Source organism: Thermobia domestica, chromosome 1 (genome assembly GCF_964235325.1).
Source record: "Thermobia domestica chromosome 1, izTheDome1.hap1.1, whole genome shotgun sequence".
Classification (NCBI taxonomy): domain Eukaryota; kingdom Metazoa; phylum Arthropoda; class Insecta; order Zygentoma; family Lepismatidae; genus Thermobia; species Thermobia domestica.
The window spans coordinates 243,671,877-243,689,811 of record NC_137454.1 but is presented as its reverse complement, the minus strand read 5'-3'; the positions used below and the strand labels follow the sequence as shown (position 1 = coordinate 243,689,811).

The following is a 17,935-nucleotide window of genomic DNA, read 5'->3' as shown; positions in this document are numbered from 1 at the left end:
CTCGAAATATTGGAGGAAATAGTGGCTAAGAAACATTACTAGGTGAGTAACTTGAGGTATTACAATGGTTCCATAGATTCAACAAGTAATTACACCATACATACTTTATTTAATAATCACTGAGATTATGTTAGGAGTTTTAACAATTTAATTCATAATGCTGAAATACTATATAAAGAATGCACACGTGAATTTTTCATTAAATAAGAAAATAGAACGAACAATAAGATACAATAAAACAGGAGCTGGATCGCTACATGAATAGGAAGATTATTTCCATTGTGAACTTCCTAGATGTTAATGTAGCCACAAAATACAACCAATATTGTTATTTGATTCTGAAAATAATTTTGCTTCCAGCCTGCAGAGTGGTATGGATATGACATTGATATTTTATCACATTGAAATAATACATTTGAATTTATGAAAACCTAGAAAAATAGTTTTATTCATTATTCACTACAGTTAGTGATGAACTAGAAGAAAGAACAATGATCAACTCAAGTAGAAACAATATACACATCTGATCACAACGCACACACACATACATATATACATTTTACACTCAGTCTTCAGCAGGAAGAATAGCTTTATCCAAGTCATCAAAGAAAGAATGTTTAAGAGCTGCTTTAGCTGAGATTCGACAAGCAGGATCGTATGTCAGCATTTTCTGAAAAATATTAAAATGCAAGTCATTTAGAATCTACTACTATGAAAGTACAAATCTTTTCAGTGCAATATCTCAGATGCTACATAATCTTCAGATTATTATTATTATTATTATTATTATTATTAATAGATTAAGTAAAAGGCGGAAATAACACAAGGAATGAACTAGTAAGGTGTACCTGAGTCGCAATAATACATTCATGGTAGTGCACTTCCTTTTAGAAGCAATTGTCAGTAATTACTACAAAGACTAGTCATGTAAGCCCTGCGTGTTGCATCATAACTGCTACACTTTAAAAAAAAAAAAAAAAAAAAAAACAATTTCAAACGAATTTTTACCTGCATATAGTATACAGGGTTCCCACTCTTTCCCTAAAAAATTTCCAGGACAAATCAATTTTTCAGCACTTCAACACAGGAAGATATACAGTACTTGCTGTAAGTTTAAAACTCAACAGTGAAATGAAAAGTACAGTAGCTTATGCAGTGAATATTAATGCAAGTACATTATTAATACTCAATAATTAAATATACAAAGAGAAGCGCAATGTGCTACTTTTTTTTTTTTTAATGGTAGACTCCCAACTCCCCCTATAGCCAGCCGATCCACCTACATCCAGCACATGTATTTTCATTCTTTCTACATGACAGTTTAATTGTGCACCGAACAAATTACAAACAACAAAAAATATTTTTCATGCATGGCTTCTTCATTGAGTGACAGTGTGACAGATATAATTAGAATATATATATATATTGCAAGTTTTTCAACTGAGTGTGGAGTTGTGTGATTTTCTCATCTATAGACATGATCTTTTTCTTTTTTAGCGAAGCTGCTCTACGGATAGCATTTGACTTTGTCAATAAAGTAAACAAGACTTCTGCTCTGCTTCATGAGCAATCTGGTTTCCTTCAGTCTTCGAAGCTTCACTTGTTTTCCACCAATTTCCTTTTCTTTCTCTGCAGCTGCTGTACATTTTCACTTAATCTTTTTCCTCTTGCTTTGCACTTGACTTCTCTTTCAACTAGGGTGACCAGACGTACTGATTTTCGCAGGTCAGTACTGTTTTTCAAAAAGCTGTCCTGCGTGTTGCAAAGACATTTAGAAAATCAAGGAATGTCCTTTTTTAAAATGTCCTGATTTAACTTATTTGCAATACAGTTCTTTAATATTTCATTCGTTATTCACAACACTTCGAATCACAACCACTCTTTTTTTGAATGATCGACCGCTGTGTTTTCAAAATTCCTCAGAAGCAAAACAATCAACAAACCATCGTTTTACAATACATTGTTTTTACTGAGAAGGCCTTGTTGAGATGTCGGTAAGCAATCTTATCTTAAATTGCGACAAAGATGCCAAACAAATTAAGCAGAAGTTCCCTCGTGTTGCTCTAAATTTTCCCTCATTCCTTAAAATAATCCCACATTCCGAAAATCAATAGAAAAAAAATCATGAAGTTTAACTGTATGTCTATAAAAAGAGACCACAAGCACAAATATTACTTGTCTAATTAATTATAATACAAATGAAATTATGTGATTATATTATTATTATTTGACTATAACACAAACGAATTTGATTCGCTCATTAGCGACTTGTGGTGCGGAGTATTTTCGCTATATTCAGTAGTGCTATTTGTCTAAATACATTGGTGTGATCAGAGAGGTCGAGGAGCCTGCGAAAATTCTTTATAGTTTAATTGTGACTTTTGTGTGTGTGTGTGATACGTCCAAGACGGAAATGTGTTCTGAATTCAGAACTACAACCTCTCTACACATTTATTAAGAGAGGAAAGACAGACAGTGATGTACACTGTGAAAATAGTTCAGCTCATTTTTCCATTGGCAACAATGGAAAATCTGAAATTGAATGTAATCTAAAAACGACATAGTAGGCTATCATATACTAATACGTTTGTGTCCTACTTTTCGCCTGTCAGAATCTGGTCATTCTGCTTTCAATAGTCCTTATTTTCTCCAGCTCTGCCATATAGCGCTGCCTTGCATGGAAGGCATGATGCAGCTTTTCGTGATGTTAATTGAAGTAAGATCTTTATGGGAAATGTTATCATACACCAATCTCAAACAGACCAATGATTTCTCCTTCATATTTTCAGCAAGCAGATCTTTATTTATACTATAGCCTTGTTCAACAGCAGCCTGCCCATGAGACAAAACCAGAAGCTTCATCATCATTAACAACAAACCTTTAAATTCTTCCGAACCATCCAACAGTTTTGTGTAAAAACAATCCAGCCTCAGGGTCCAACTTATACACAGCAAGTGCATTTAAACTGCTCAGTAAATTTTCCACACAAAATCAACAGCTGATCAAATTCTTTGGGTGTAGCCAGTGACTGAAGGACACCACGTAACTTTTATGGATGACACACTATTTGGATCTAGGCATGTAATGTGTCTCACAAGCCTATATATTTCAGTGGACTCTTCTGTATGATATACAACAGCAATTTACACAGGAATGTATGGCATTCAACTCTAGAGTATTTTTCGTTCAGTAACGTTCCTTTCTTTGCATACACTACGGAGATTTTGAGAAGTTGCAAATCTCACACATGCAGGATTATGACAAATTATTACATACAGAAAGGTTACAATTCATCACAATAATGTCAGGCCTCTCAAAGTTGTTGAAACAGGTGGCCAAACATACCTCATCCACCGTACACTTCGGGCCTAGGCCATTCTAATTTGGTTTTATCTGAGCACCTTGAGACAGCTTCGAAGCAAGCAGTTCAGCTCAGATTCTAAACTCAAGTGAAAATTACTTTATTCTTAAGATGCTGAAATTTTTCAAGATGCATTTCAGGCCTGGAAAGAAATGTAGGAAAAATGCGTTCAAAATGAAAGTGAAGACATCGAGAAGCAGGGCGTAGAGACAAAACTGAATTTATTATATATATATCAAAAGTTTCTTGGGTACCTATAATATTTCGAAACAAGTATTACTTATTAATCGAATTTGTACTACTATTCATTTTAAGCGCACTCCAGTTTTAAAGTTAAAAATTTTCACTTGATTATTGTGCTAGCCCAATTGATAACTTAATGTACTAAACTATTATTTATCATCTTTCATCTGTTAATATTTTTTTGTTCCACAAATTTGTGTTGATTAAAAAATCAACACAATTTTTTGAATAATTTACGTAAATAATTCTGGTACATTGGTTTTATTAAATGTCATGAAATTTTTAATTTCTTCTTAATTTTTTAGGTACTTTTTCGCATATAATATTTGGGCTTTAGTTGCTTTTTCTCCTTAGAAGAAGTAGATAAAGATTATTTTTTAAGTCTAAAGTGGTATAACTTCTTATTTATTTTTATTTTATTTATTTATTTATTTATTTTTTTTTTTATATATATGGCTGCTTGGTGAGTTGGGAGGCAGAGTGTATAAATACGGCCCATGTTTGTGGAGGAGACACTCTCTTCTTGACCTGACTTATACATATCTCCCAAAGATTCTTTTCCCTCTCCGCCTCCTATAATGAAGGGATGCAGGGATGAAGTTTTTTTACCTCACATCCGGACTTACAGAATGAGTAGCCGGCTTTGAGACATAACCTATCATTCTTTTTAAATCTTAGAAACTTAAGACATTTTTAGATAGGATAAAATAAGAATTATTTGTTAGATTCCTACTATAAGGGAGTCTACCTTTTTATTTAAAATAGTATTATTAAATTTTTGTGCTAAACTATATTGGGCAGCTCTCTTGAGTGATAGTGTTTCTTTTAATGTAATAATAACTTTTCTTTCGTGATAAGTGAGTCTGAAGGGAGTTAGAAAGTTTAGCCTTTTCTTTTTTTTTTTTTTTTTTTCATTATAGGTGATGGCGATCGTAATACGATGAATTTTTTTTAACCACTTTCGGAATGAGGAGGTACTGTTCTTTTTTGCTTTTAATACCCAGTCGCCTGAATGATGTCGACTGCGGAATTTCTTTTAATCTTTTGATTGTTTCTTGAATGAGGAGGCATTTAAATTTGTATTTTTGAATGTCTCTTGAATGAGGAGGCGTTTAGGCTTTTGATCGTCTCTTGAATGAGGGTCATTCGGTATGATTTTTTTTACCAGCTATCTGAGTGATGCATAGCTGCGGATTTTAAAAGAAGTTTTAGGTAGGAACAGCTAAATTAGAGCTGGAAGAGAAATGTCACGTTTAATCTGTAGAGGATCGAGTAAGTCCTCTTCTAGAAAGGTCGTCTAGTCGAGTAAGCTGGCGACAAAGATAGAATACTGAGTTTTGATTCGGTCGGGAATCGAATGAGTCCTCTTCCTGAATATGTGTTGACCGTTCGGTTGAATGAACCGATGGTCTAATAAAAGTAGATTGAAGAGTATAATTTAATACGTTAATTAATTTTGTATAAAAAGTGTAAATTACTTAAGAGGACTAATTAAAGAAATAATACCACGGAGAAATATTTTTTACGTTTAATTTTCACAAATACAAAGATGCTTCCCGAAATATTGAATATCCACTATATATATATATATATTTCTGTTCCTTGTGTAGCTCTGTTTAAGGAAGCCGTTAGGTTTTTAATTTTCTCTTCGGATGAGACTGGGGAGGAGCAAAGCAAGATTGTAAATTTTCACTTGGAAATATATATGTCATATATATTATCAATTATATATATTATAGAGATCAAATTATATGTGTGTTTTTTATATTTAAGCGACACAAAGTATGCACAGAAAGGATTCTTTTTGCTAATCCTTGCCACTCAAACGTTTCCTATGTCTTTTACGTGTATAATACGAATCTTGTGTCCATCTCGTATAAAATTCCTTTAAATCAAAATCGTAAATAAGGAAGACATACAAATGTTGAGAAGGAAATTGAATGGCAAGTAATGTTTATCTTGATCTTTGATTTTCTCATTAATCGTTTTATGATTGAAGTTATTGTTTTGTAAAGTATCCGTGTGCAATACAATGTCTAAGTTGCGCCAAAATAATTAGTATATTTCATTCTTGAGTATTAGGAGCTAGTCAGATTCGTACTATTATGGCAAATTCAATTTTAACTTATTAACTTTTACGTTTCAGTATCGTAACAATATCTTTCTACATCTACCTTCTGAACATCCTCACCTTACCTTTTCCATGAAAAAAGAACGGAAATGAAAATATTAAGAATATATATTTTAACATGTTTACACTTCAATATAAGCGATTGAGATGATTAGTTTTTCCTATAGTGGTAGATCATCACCCAAAATTTAACTTCGATTTATCATAAATACTGTCGCATAGGTTTCAATAAATTGACACAAGTTGTTGATATATTTAAGGTCCTACTAATACCAGTTAGATGGATGTATCCGGTTGTCTAAACAGTATTGGGCCTTTGACGGTGAAAATTCAGAATACATTTATTGTGATTTGAAAGCAACATTATGAAACCAAATATGCACTACACATGCATTATGAAGAGCTCCCTCGTGACTATGTGGATATCGTACGCACCTTTAGTGCGGAAGACTCATGTTCGATCCCCAGCGGGAGCACGGGTTTGGATCCCACGTTAAGCTGTAGGTCCTTTGCTGATGAATGGGACGCTAAAATCCAATCCAATCGAATACATGCATTATGAAACCACATAGCCAAAGAGACCTATCGTTTTTCCGGTACCACCACAGTCCCGTCGCTATAGAACTTCTGGGTTTCTGGTTAAAAATTGTAACACGTGGTTCTGACAGGCTCTTTTTGAAATCAACTTAACACAAAGCAGGGAATTCTTCAGAGACCGAAACAAACAAGTCTGACAGTTCCAGACTGTACGGTTGGTGCTTTAAAACCTTCCAGCCAGTTCTCTCAATTCCTGACGGGTCTTAAAAACGTATACGGTCTGGCGTTGTCAGCGTGGTATACGATACCCTTTCTATTGACTAGTTCCGACCATCTCTTCTGAATTGCTTGGTGCACTTGCATTACTTGTGGCCAACATAGTAACAGGAGACAGTAATAGCAAATATGATGATCAATAAACGTATGCAATAACCTTGTGCTTTAGAATTCTCAAGAGCCTCATCCGTTGTGACTGTGTTACCTGTGCAAACCGTTCCTTGGCCAAGGTCAGAATCAAGCAAAGAAATTGTGGGTTGTGTTAGAGAAACTTAGAAACTCAGCTACTACAAGTTCACTATAGCCACAAGTCTGGAATTTGGCCTCTCCCAACCAATAGTGTGATGGATTTTCCCTAAGAGAGAAGTAAACACTACACACTTCAGCTGCAACAGCCTCAATTTCTGCAATAAAATACCGAAAGATATGTGAAGACTACGGTTTCGCAATCTAATTTCAGCGACGAATCAACTTTCCATCTTTCTGGAAAAGTGAATCGGAGGAATGTGAGAATCTCGAGGACAGAAAATCATCACCAAATTACAGAACATGGGCTAAACATATTGCCAATGAATACTTTTTTGCGCAATTTCGAAGAAGGTCTTTGATATGAAGAGCCCACCGTCGCTGGAATGAGTTCCTTGAATGTTGAAAAAAGCTTGATAGCACAGATGGATGAATAGAGTAATGATTAAATCTTTTTAAAAAGACAGCTGTCCGGCTCATTACCATAAAGATATGCCAGGGTATCAATAGAAATATGGGTACAACGCACAAGACTAAATTCGTTCATGCAAAGAGCCGAACGATTTAAATTCCTGTGATTTTTGTGTTCATGAAGGAAATTTGATTGATTTTGAATTTAACGTCCTTTTCAGCACCGAGGCTACATAAGACCTAGACATACAGCTTAACATGAGGTCCAAACCCATATCTCTCACACTGAAGATGGTCTATCCATACAGCCGTAAGAGCGATCGGTACGAACGATACTGTCTACATATCTCCACTGCCCGCTAATCTCCTGAACCTTTGAAATCGTATTACCGCCGCTGTGACTAGTCTACCGTGGTATACTTATACGCATTTAAGACTAAGTGAATTATCGAATAGGTGTGTGCCGTATCACCGTATGCGATGAATCTAACATACTTGGTGAGTGAACTTTTATTTCAGTATAATAAAATGTGTTCTTTGTGTAGTTTATTTGTTGCGTTTTCTAAAAATGTTTTATGGACTTCTCTATAACCCAGTACATATAGAAATGATGAAACAAAGTTTTGTTCAAAATTTGAAAGATCCTATGGTGAGCAGAACGACAGTTACACCAGGAGTAGAGTTATCTGAAAGAACGGATAGGTGATTTGGTGTACTCTTTAGTGATTTCGTAGTTAACGTTGTCATGATGTGCGTTCTTGTTTTAAATAATGAACACAGTTTTATCTGGTATAGTTGTGTTTTGTGTTTACGAGAACGTGTAGAAATTTTAGTAAAAGTGAAAACTAAGAAAATTCAAAGTTTACAATGTGTTTACTATGTGGATTTCAAGAATACGCCTTTTTTGCTTTGTAGAATGATATAAAAATTAAATACAGAAATTCACTCAAAGGTAAGCATTTTTACTGAGACGACGTGTGCTGAGTAAAAAGAATTCCTCTGTTGTAATTTGTCAGATATCAGATAGTCTCAGTTCTTTCTCCTAGTCTTGACACAATGAAGCACTTGTGATCATCCACAGGTTAAATGTAATTAAATAAAAGAATGCAGTTCTGGGAAAATAATTTATGGATAAGGTTTTGAAAGTCTGAGATAGAAGTGACATATTTTGCAACTACCGTAGTTATGAGAGGTATTGGGTTAATCCTGATGTCATTTTTCATTTTCTATCAGTTCCGTAAGTAGTGGGGTGGTACAGTCCGCATCAAAAAACCTGCAACATGAGCATGTAAGTTTGTTCTGAAAATACGCCTAACAGCGCAGAGAATCAACATAACGTCTACGTGGCACGAATCACGCCAGAGAAACCTCGGCGTCCTCCCCTGCACACTTATTTTGGAGCAAAAGACTTTGTCGTTTCACAATAAACTTACATGCTTATGTTGCAGGTTTTTTGCTGCGGACTGTACCTGTAATATCTTCGCCACCTTTTTTCCGGATGGCCTTTCCATTTTCCATTCAAAGTTATTGGATGTTTAAATTATAAATCAAGATTACCACTTTCACCTCCAAGATTACATGTGACGTGAATCTATTGTTCAAAATGGGATCCGAACCACTGCTCGGATTTATATCGGAGGCAAGTACTCTCACCGGGACCACGCGCGCAGGTAGCATGCATGGTAACCACTCGATCATTAAGGAATGCAGTTGGACCTACAATTTCGTGTGGAAGCCGAACTACATGCATTCTCACAGTGAATCAAACATGTGAGATACATATGCTAAAGGTGATTATACTAACCATTCAATTACCTTTAGAAGCTATTGTTTACCATATTATAAATGGTTTCTTCCTAAATAATGATGATGATAATAGGTAGTCTATATCAAAGTATTTGAGTCTTCATCTACTTGGTCTTAGTTTCTGCAGTCGGTTCAGCAGTAGCTAGTCTCAGGGCAGATTTTAGGTTTTTTATTTCCTTGAAATTTATCATATTCGTTGCCATGATGTTTAGTAATACCACTGGATGTTAAACTTCCTTGGGCGTTCTTGACATATTAAACATATAAAATGAAACATGTCTATGCTAGCCACTATCGGTTCCACTGCAAAGAGCCACGCTGAGTTACAGAAAATAAATGATTTTTGAAACAACAATCATCATAGATCGTAATAAGCACTTTTAATACAACTATTATTATTATCTATGTATTAGTTTGTATTTTATAAACAATATATGGTAAAATTTATTTCTGGAATATGAAAATATTCTATAAAATAAATATGTATCTTAGTTCGTCATTCGCAATTATGTTTTATATGAAATTCAACATGCTTATTATCTACGAAACGCTACCCACATTTTTCTATTTTGTTTCCTGCATTATGACGATAAATGAGGTAAAGAAAATGTCAGTTCCAGGAAACATTCGTAATATCCACACTTTCTCGCTAACCGCTTTCGGCTGTAAAACCCCAAAAGTGATCGATTGTGTATCTGGAAAATGGTTGTTGACCAGCAAGCTACTAAGAAATATATTGTTTTATTATCCAATTTTTCTACCTTTCCAACACTTTACAACATACATCCAACCGCCATTTGTTCTAAATTTTCTGCAAGCTCCGCAAGGGGAAAAAGGGATTGGTAGACGTGACGAAAACAAAAGGGCATCTGAATCTGTCTGGATTGAACCATGAAATGATCTTGCAGTAAACAGCATTGATGAGAAGTCTTAACGGCACTAATCTATTGATAAACTTGCCGACAATCATAGAAACAATAAAGGGCACCAAGGCTTTCTGTGTTTTTGAAGAAGTTACCTTCAATTGACAAGATTTTTTTTTTCTTTTTCTCCTTTCGGTTTACTGTCCTCCTTGACGATAGAACAGTAAAATATGTTTTGAAAGAGTTCCTAAGAAGTAAAGACCACTTTGATCAATTTAACATTAACAGCATGAAAGCAATGTTGCTTCAATGCGGCCAAGTTCCAAGCTAGACGGGTTGCCAACTTACAGAGTAATAAACAATATAAGTCTTACAGGAAAATGCAGGTTTCATAAGAAATAGACCAATATGACAGGTGGCCAAGACAAGCAACAGGTTTTTACTGTAATATGGTTTCTTTCTGAAAAAAAAAAATATGCAAATTTCCCAAGAGGAGTTGAATGAAGTTGAGCCTGATGAGTGAGTATTACTGATTATGCTACACTATTTCATCCCTACCCCTTACTGTTTTACTGTTAATCTGCCTTACACTTCCAGTAAAAACTAATTACTGTTTGAAGCACTCGTTGATGTAATCCACACCGCTCGAATATTTTATATAATTTTGAAAGTATCGAATTGGCATCACTGGTTATAGGTTGGTTGCTTACTCACAATTTGATCTGGTAGCTAATCAGTGCCTAATTACTTCTGGAAAGTTGCTCATGGTGGATTCTGGATGTATGATGTAGTAAAGTTGGATAAAGCTAAGGAGACAAATGGTCGATAAGAGTACACCAGAAAATCAATTATTAACGAAGAGAAAAATAAGTAAAGAAGTGAATAAACTTATTAAATTATATAAAATAAAAGTAATAAAAACTTAAACCATCACGGAAAACATCCTTTAAAAATTATAAAAAATACAAGTAATTACATGAAAAAAGAAAAAACTGTGCGATAGAATCGTTGTAGACAATTAAGACCTAAGGGGCGGTTTGCATACTGAAAGGTTATGAATGTTATCTTTTTCTGAAAGACAGAAAACAGAATCTTGAGAATTTTCATATGGAAAATGTGGTCAAAGCTGTGAGGAGCTGTATTTTGGGACAGGTAAAAGGTAAGCCTTAACCTTACGCTGTTAAAGATAGTAAGTTCAATGTTTCTAGAACTCTACACTATACAGAAAAATAAAGTTCGCACCTCCAACAGATCTAATCCTTCACTATCGATATTCTTCACATGGGAAACTAGGTTGTTCTGAGTCCAATTAGGGAAAATCGGTTTGTAATCCGGAAGCTGAGATACACCGGGCCACACTGCTTCAGTTGGAGTCGTCAAAACTCTATAAAGAAATAAATTCAAATCCTTTACGAAAAATTACTGGAAAAATTAATTTTAAGATATATATATAATTCAATTCACTTTGACCTACCTGCAAACTTTTAGAAACAAATGTAACATTTCAAACTAATACAGTTAGTTTCCTCAAGCAAAATGAAATAATATAAAAGGTAACTACCACATTTACTGAAGAAAACTAGAAACTAAGGATAATTTACTAATAACTTCAGAATGAGTAGATGAGTAAGGATATAGCTATAAGCGTAAGGAATTAAACAAAGGTAACTATTTATATTGGCCCCACTCTTTCCGAAGTTATTTACAAAATTTCATGCACTGATGGCACATTACTTTATTTAAACGAAACTTAACAATTTAATCCTTTCGAGACAAGCCTGGTATATGAACACAAACTCTCTAAAATTGTCACTAAAATCGTCCTTAAAACGAGTTAAAAAGAATCTATAATTCTCTAATGTACACATACATTTTACACCTTGTACATGCATATTGAATCGTATCAAATCAAGTGCCAGTATATACCATATTCCTATGTCGCTAAAATAACGTGATTAAAAGTTCACGTCAAAAGCCATATTTGTAAGTTACATACATATTTATGTGGTATCTATTGTGTGATTACGATATCCCATTTAATGTAAACAGTCAAAACAAGGATAGCATTTCTGGATTATGGTGGAAAAACCTTTATACTTGTTGTCAATTCCAAGTCTCGAATCGACATTTGTTAAACATGAAGAAAAATCATGAACAGAGTACACAGTGACATAGTATAACATCACAAGTACAGTCAGTCTGGTTTAAGCATTAACCTTTAACATGGCAGGCAAGTGACTAGGAAGAGTAGTGAAGATACACCATGTCACTTCCTGTTAGTTACACGTCAAGTGATAGTGCGGACTAGCGGGCTCAAGTTGTGCGTAATTTTATTTAGGAAGAGAGGTTTGCTACTTTGTTTTTATTGTTCTGCCAAAATTGGATTTATCTTTTAATTACCATCTTCCATTTCTTGCTTAACCAACCTTCACCTATGTTAAGTTTTGGTTTTAGAATTCTAAACTACGCTATGCATAAATATCTCACAGAGAAGCTGTCTGCCGGTATGTCTGCTGACAGGTATCACAGCAAAAGGAAGAGAGATATCGAGAAGTGGATTTGTAGAATAGAGTTAGTGACCCCAAAATAGGTTTCATCTCCATTAACCTTATATTCAAACCGGAAATGGCAGAAACCAACCATTTTCGGTTTCAGCATTGATCGCCAAGGAACTAATAGATACTGACAATCGATTCAGAGTCAAGAGAAGGTAATATTTTTACCCGTATCTCTCTACCAAAACTAAAATTGGTAAAAAATTGCTACTTCTGGATCCAATATTGATCTCCACAGAGCAAAACAGGTAACAGATCGACTAGCGGGTTTTTGGAATGGATTCTGCATCCCAACAAATACTAAAAATCAACCATTTCCGGTTTCAACATTGATAAGTTTGTTTATTTATTTAACGTCTGAAGAGAAAGTACCATCTCCGCCTGTGTCGTAAAATCTAAGTGAATAAATTTACAATTACTTCTGGTTTGAATATTGACCTCCACAGAGCAAAAACGGGAAGAGATACCACGAAATAGCTTTTTCATATGGATTGAACGTTTCAAAAATAACTTTCATCTCGACCATTCTCCCTCTACGCAAAATTCCCTATATTAACGAGATATCTTTGAAAAAAAAAAAAAAAAAATAGTTTATGTGATTCATTTCACTTCTTCAAACGCTTTATCTGTTTATCAATATTGCGCATATCTTCCATTATTTTAGTCCTCTTTCTTAGCTTCAAGCTCGTTCAGAATGATTTTTATTTTCTTTCCTTTTTTTTCTCTCTTTCTCTTTGTCTCATCATTGATTTGTTGCTTCTGCAAAAATAGTATGAGTATTTCGAGCATAATGAACCATGGATTTCCTTACGGATACTTTCTCAAGATAAATTTTTATTTTTAATGTTTTTGAAACTTATTATTAGCAAATCGAAATTCTGACTTTTCCAGTTTTGTTGCTACTCTGTAATATCGACTGCCATAACGTGAACACGGTCACAGGAGCCGGCAAACAGTTTTTCGTATGGATTCAGAATTCCAAGAATAGATTTCATCTCAGCCTCATTCTTCTACTGAAGTAGTAAAAATCTGTACCATTTCCGGTTTCAATATTGATTCTTACACAAGTAGAACTGGATAAGATGGTGAGAAACTGTTTTTGATGTGGATTCAGCGTTCGATGAACAGGTTTCATCTCACATTATCCTTGTATTGCAGTTGGAAGTTATAGCTCTACTTCTGCGCAGTATTGAATTGCATAGTTTGGAGATTTATTGTACTTTCACAATGTGAAAAATAAACAAAGTTTCAAAAAAACAAATCTTTTTATTTCATCCTTGGGTCCAAATAAAATTCTTAAAAATATACAAATTAGAGACTCCAAAATCATCTATTCCGAACTTCACGCAATGCTATCCTAGCTTCCATTCCCTACAGAAATTAATGAACTTTCTTGATCTCACTTTCCATCTCATCTGAGATCTAAAATGCATTTTCTTGTTTCTCCGATCTTCCCTAAGATCTTTTACTAAAGGATTGCAAACTCTAGATCTACATTACAAAAACTGATCCCTTGCAATTTCCGCACTTCAGAGAAGAAATGCCAAAAACCTAGATGTAAAAGATGTCGTATCTTATCTCGATACCAGTTTGATTTTTGTAACTATTCTTTCAACTGTATTTGTATTCTAAAATATACTAAGTGTCCAAGCCTTCTACGTTGACAAAACCAACCCCTCTCTCGATACATCAATCATACCAAGGCTCCCACAGTCAAATTCCATCTATAAATACCCCACAACAACATTAGGTTACAAATTCAAAACCGTTCCCCGTTCATATCCCTCAGAAATTATATTCACAAACCAACCTTTGGTTTTAATATAAAATGCTTTATCTCATTATACACATTCAATTCTCTATACCTATTTTTAGAATTTTGTGTTTCATAATACTGTATTCCATGTTGTATCTCATCATTGTCATTTTTAAAAATCATTCTTTGATATTATTTTGCATTTTATGTATTAATTAACAATATTATATTTTCAATACTTGTTTTTCCTCTTCTTGAATTTCTGTTCTATTCCTATAATTATTTGATATACATTTTTCTCTTCGTTTATTATTTCTGTTCTGTATGGCATATCAAGCTTTCTATTCGTTTTTCATCCTGCACTTAACTCAGTTTTGAACTTGATAAATATACGAGTGACTGCATTTCAATATGGCGTCCAACTAAATGCTACATAGCTACTGCTATCCCTTTCAATCTAATACAGTATTTAGCAAGAGTTCCTATTGTACTTTATTTATTTAATTGCTGTGTTGTATATTATTTCCACTCTTTTTGAGAAAATAACTTTTTCTCTGTTGCCACTTCAAGATTCCTTTATTCCAACCAATGCTCACCAATAATAAAATCAATAATAATAATTACTAGAATATTTGATTTGTGGAAATGTTGGAAATGATGTTGGTTAGCCAATAAGGACTTATGGTTTACGTGTGTTTCAGATGTAAAGCATCACGGGCAGTGGCCAATGGAGCACGATATTCCGCGCGGTGTTGCCGGATTTCGGACTCCCCTTCCCCTTCTCGCTCTTCCTCCAATTGAGATGACACATACATTGAAAACATTATTCACAATGTAAATGTACTATTCCAGCAAACTCAAGAATTTTGACTGCATCCTAGAAGTATATATAGCAACTAAATTACTTACATGTTAACATTTCCAGTGGAAATGCTAAACATTTGTCTTCAACACTACTTTCACTATCATCTATGTCAGTTAATATTTCGTCTTTGTCTGAATCTGAGTCTTGTAAATTTATTTTTATGGGTTCCAAAAACTGTAAACACAAAAAATAATTCTTCGAGATTGACTTCGTAGCACTTGAAAGAAAAAGAAAAAAAGGAAGACAGAAAATAAAAATTTTGCTGTACTCTGTTTGCTTAAAGACATTGTCAACTACAATTTTGTAGAATAAACGAACTACCACGAAAGAAAGCAACGAGACACTGATGAATTCTCTTAAGTTAGTTCCTACACAACTAGCCTCTTTGTTTCCTTCTCCGTTTTCATAACAAGTAGCAAGCTTGTGCTTGGTGTAAATGCCACGAAAGTAATCCGTATGATTCCTAAGCAACTCGATATGCTCGAGTTTGTTTTGGGTTACGATAATTTATGACACCATTCAGACGCCTGATGCTTTTGATTCCCTTATAGAGGAGAAAAGAGGGTGTTAAAAGTCGCACATAATAAGGCAGTGGAACGTGAAAGAAAAAAAGAAACAGAAAACATACTGCGTTCCTTCTGTCGAATAAGAAAGGGTCTATCTTGAAGTAAATTTCAAAACAAATTACAAACTTCCCATGCTTTATTCTTACGATGTTAGGCGTATATACAGTATATGAATCAGATTGCAAAGGTATGTAGCCACGGGGGGAAGGGGGCTCTGTCTTTCCGAACTATTTCCAGCTCCAAAATGAGGTTCGTCTGGTATATGTTTAATAAACTTATTTAAAAGTTAATACAAATGAAGGACTTTATAATAAAATATGAATTTTTTTTAAAAAAATCAATCATCAATACGGTTTCTATACCTAATTGAAGCAACTAAAATTAATCATATGCTTTATATTCTCATTTCCCTAACTGGGTGCACTGTGAACTCTCTACTATATTATTGCATAATAATATCGGAGTTAATATTTTTTCGAGTTTTTTTTTTCCCTTTAGTATTTTAACCTACATAAACACAAAGTCAGATAAACAGACTGCTATAAACAGCATTTATTTTCTTATGAATAGCTTATTGATTCATCTTTTACACTCCGGTTTTTAATTTCAGTACTGTCAAGATCCGTCTTTTGATAAGGAAGCATTGTGAAAATATAATATGCGCATAGTATGTATGTATGGTGAGTTAAAAAGCTTTCATGTTGTGAAAGAGGTAATTTGTTCTGCTTTTAATATGTGAAAAGCTTGCCTCCCCCTGAAAGTAATGTTCTCCTAGAACAATCTGCTGGCTACACCCCTGATTATCCTGTAATAAAAGTTGTGAGTTCTATTAGCAAATCGAAACAAAATCCACTGGAAATTAGACGCGGGACTCAACGCTCGTTTTACTAATTGTTTTATATGGAAACCTTTCAAAGCGTCTATCATGACAACCAGTTGACATAGAAAGATGTAGTTTTCACGTATTTGTTTGTAATTCTTTTCTCTACTTGGTAAAGTGAGCAGCTAATGTGCTAGTACAATATTTCTAAGTAGCGCCTGTGATATTGTCAAGATTCGCAGTAGCGCGAGAAGACAGCGTGCAGAGCTGCTTGTCGCGAATTGTCAACACCGTTCAAAGCCAATTGGACGCCGTGTGAAGCCAACTCGAGGCCATGTCGTTTCTCATCTGAAATCTGCAATAGTGCCAGTTTAATTGTTCATTATCAGGACATGAGGATAAAAATACAAAGTAAAATAAAATAATAAAATCACAAATAGTTAAGTTCACGGTAAATGTTTTGATATTAGGGTAATAGTATGATAATTGTAATTGTAATCTGGAAGATAATTTAATCTGTGTACTGAAATTAGAATACTGTATTTGTAACAGTAAAAAGGTCAGTGGGCAGTAAATGGTAAATGGACAGTGAAAGCACATGAGAAGAAATAGTAAATGAACAAGATAAGTTTATGGTCTGGAAAGTTTATGGTAGTTTGAATGCTTTGTAGTAGCAATCAAGAAATTAATATCGCTAGTTTTGATATATACACACATTAAGACACGTTCATAGTTATCTACTTATCAATAACAAAGCGAATTTTTTCGTCAATCTGATTGGACAACACTGAATCGAACCAGTGTGGATAACTAATACAACTGTTATAGAATGCAATAAGACTAGTTCTTTCAATACCTTACGTAAACTTCCTTTCTGTAAACATTTTGGCTGCATTCCGCGACTCAGTAATATCTGACTGTCGTAGCGCTGTGAAGAGAATTACCACAATCATGTTCTTTATAATTTACGAATAAAAAGGTATTTTCAACTCACTGACATTAAATTGTTAATTAAAATCAGACTCACCTGAATATACGGAACAGTTGGTCTATTTCAGAATCACCTTGGAACAATGGTTTCCTACTGGCCATTTCAGCAAAGATGCAGCCTATAGACCAAATATCAATTGGGCATGAGTATCGAGGAGAGCCCAGCAGAACTTCAGGAGCTCGATACCACAATGTTACAACCTAAAATTCGATACAAAAATCATATCACTATTTCCGTTATCAATTACTGAAGTTAATATATCGTCTGTACTCTTCAATCTTGTTAATGAAGGTTCTTCTGGTGTTCTAAGCAGAGAGGCATTACCCCAAACAATGGAAGATTATTCCAAAAGTTCTGTCCGACGATCAAAAGTAGAGCCGTAAAACCATGTTAGAACTCATTGTAAACGAGTCAAATTTGTTGGGATTCTGTTGTAACATGACGAAACGTGATTTTTTTTTTCTCTTTTTTTAACCTATGATCCTGCAAGTAAGCGCCAGTCGATGT

At 34.3% G+C, this 17,935-nt stretch overlaps 1 protein-coding gene across 2 annotated transcripts in view; it reads right to left on the bottom strand.

Annotated features, from left to right (window-relative positions):
* Positions 1–420: 420 nt before the first annotated feature.
* Positions 421–17,935, bottom strand: part of Cdk1 (Cyclin-dependent kinase 1) — a 69,324-nt gene continuing 51,809 nt past the window's right edge. For both annotated transcript variants that reach the window (XM_081771631.1, XM_081771620.1), the window contains exons 6-8: positions 17,465–17,628; positions 11,118–11,259; positions 421–670 (exon numbers count right to left, since the gene is read on the bottom strand). In XM_081771631.1, coding sequence (XP_081627757.1) covers positions 566–670; positions 11,118–11,259; positions 17,465–17,628 — 411 coding nt within the window. In that variant the 3' untranslated portion in view covers positions 421–565. The remainder of the gene's footprint in view (positions 671–11,117; positions 11,260–17,464; positions 17,629–17,935) is intronic.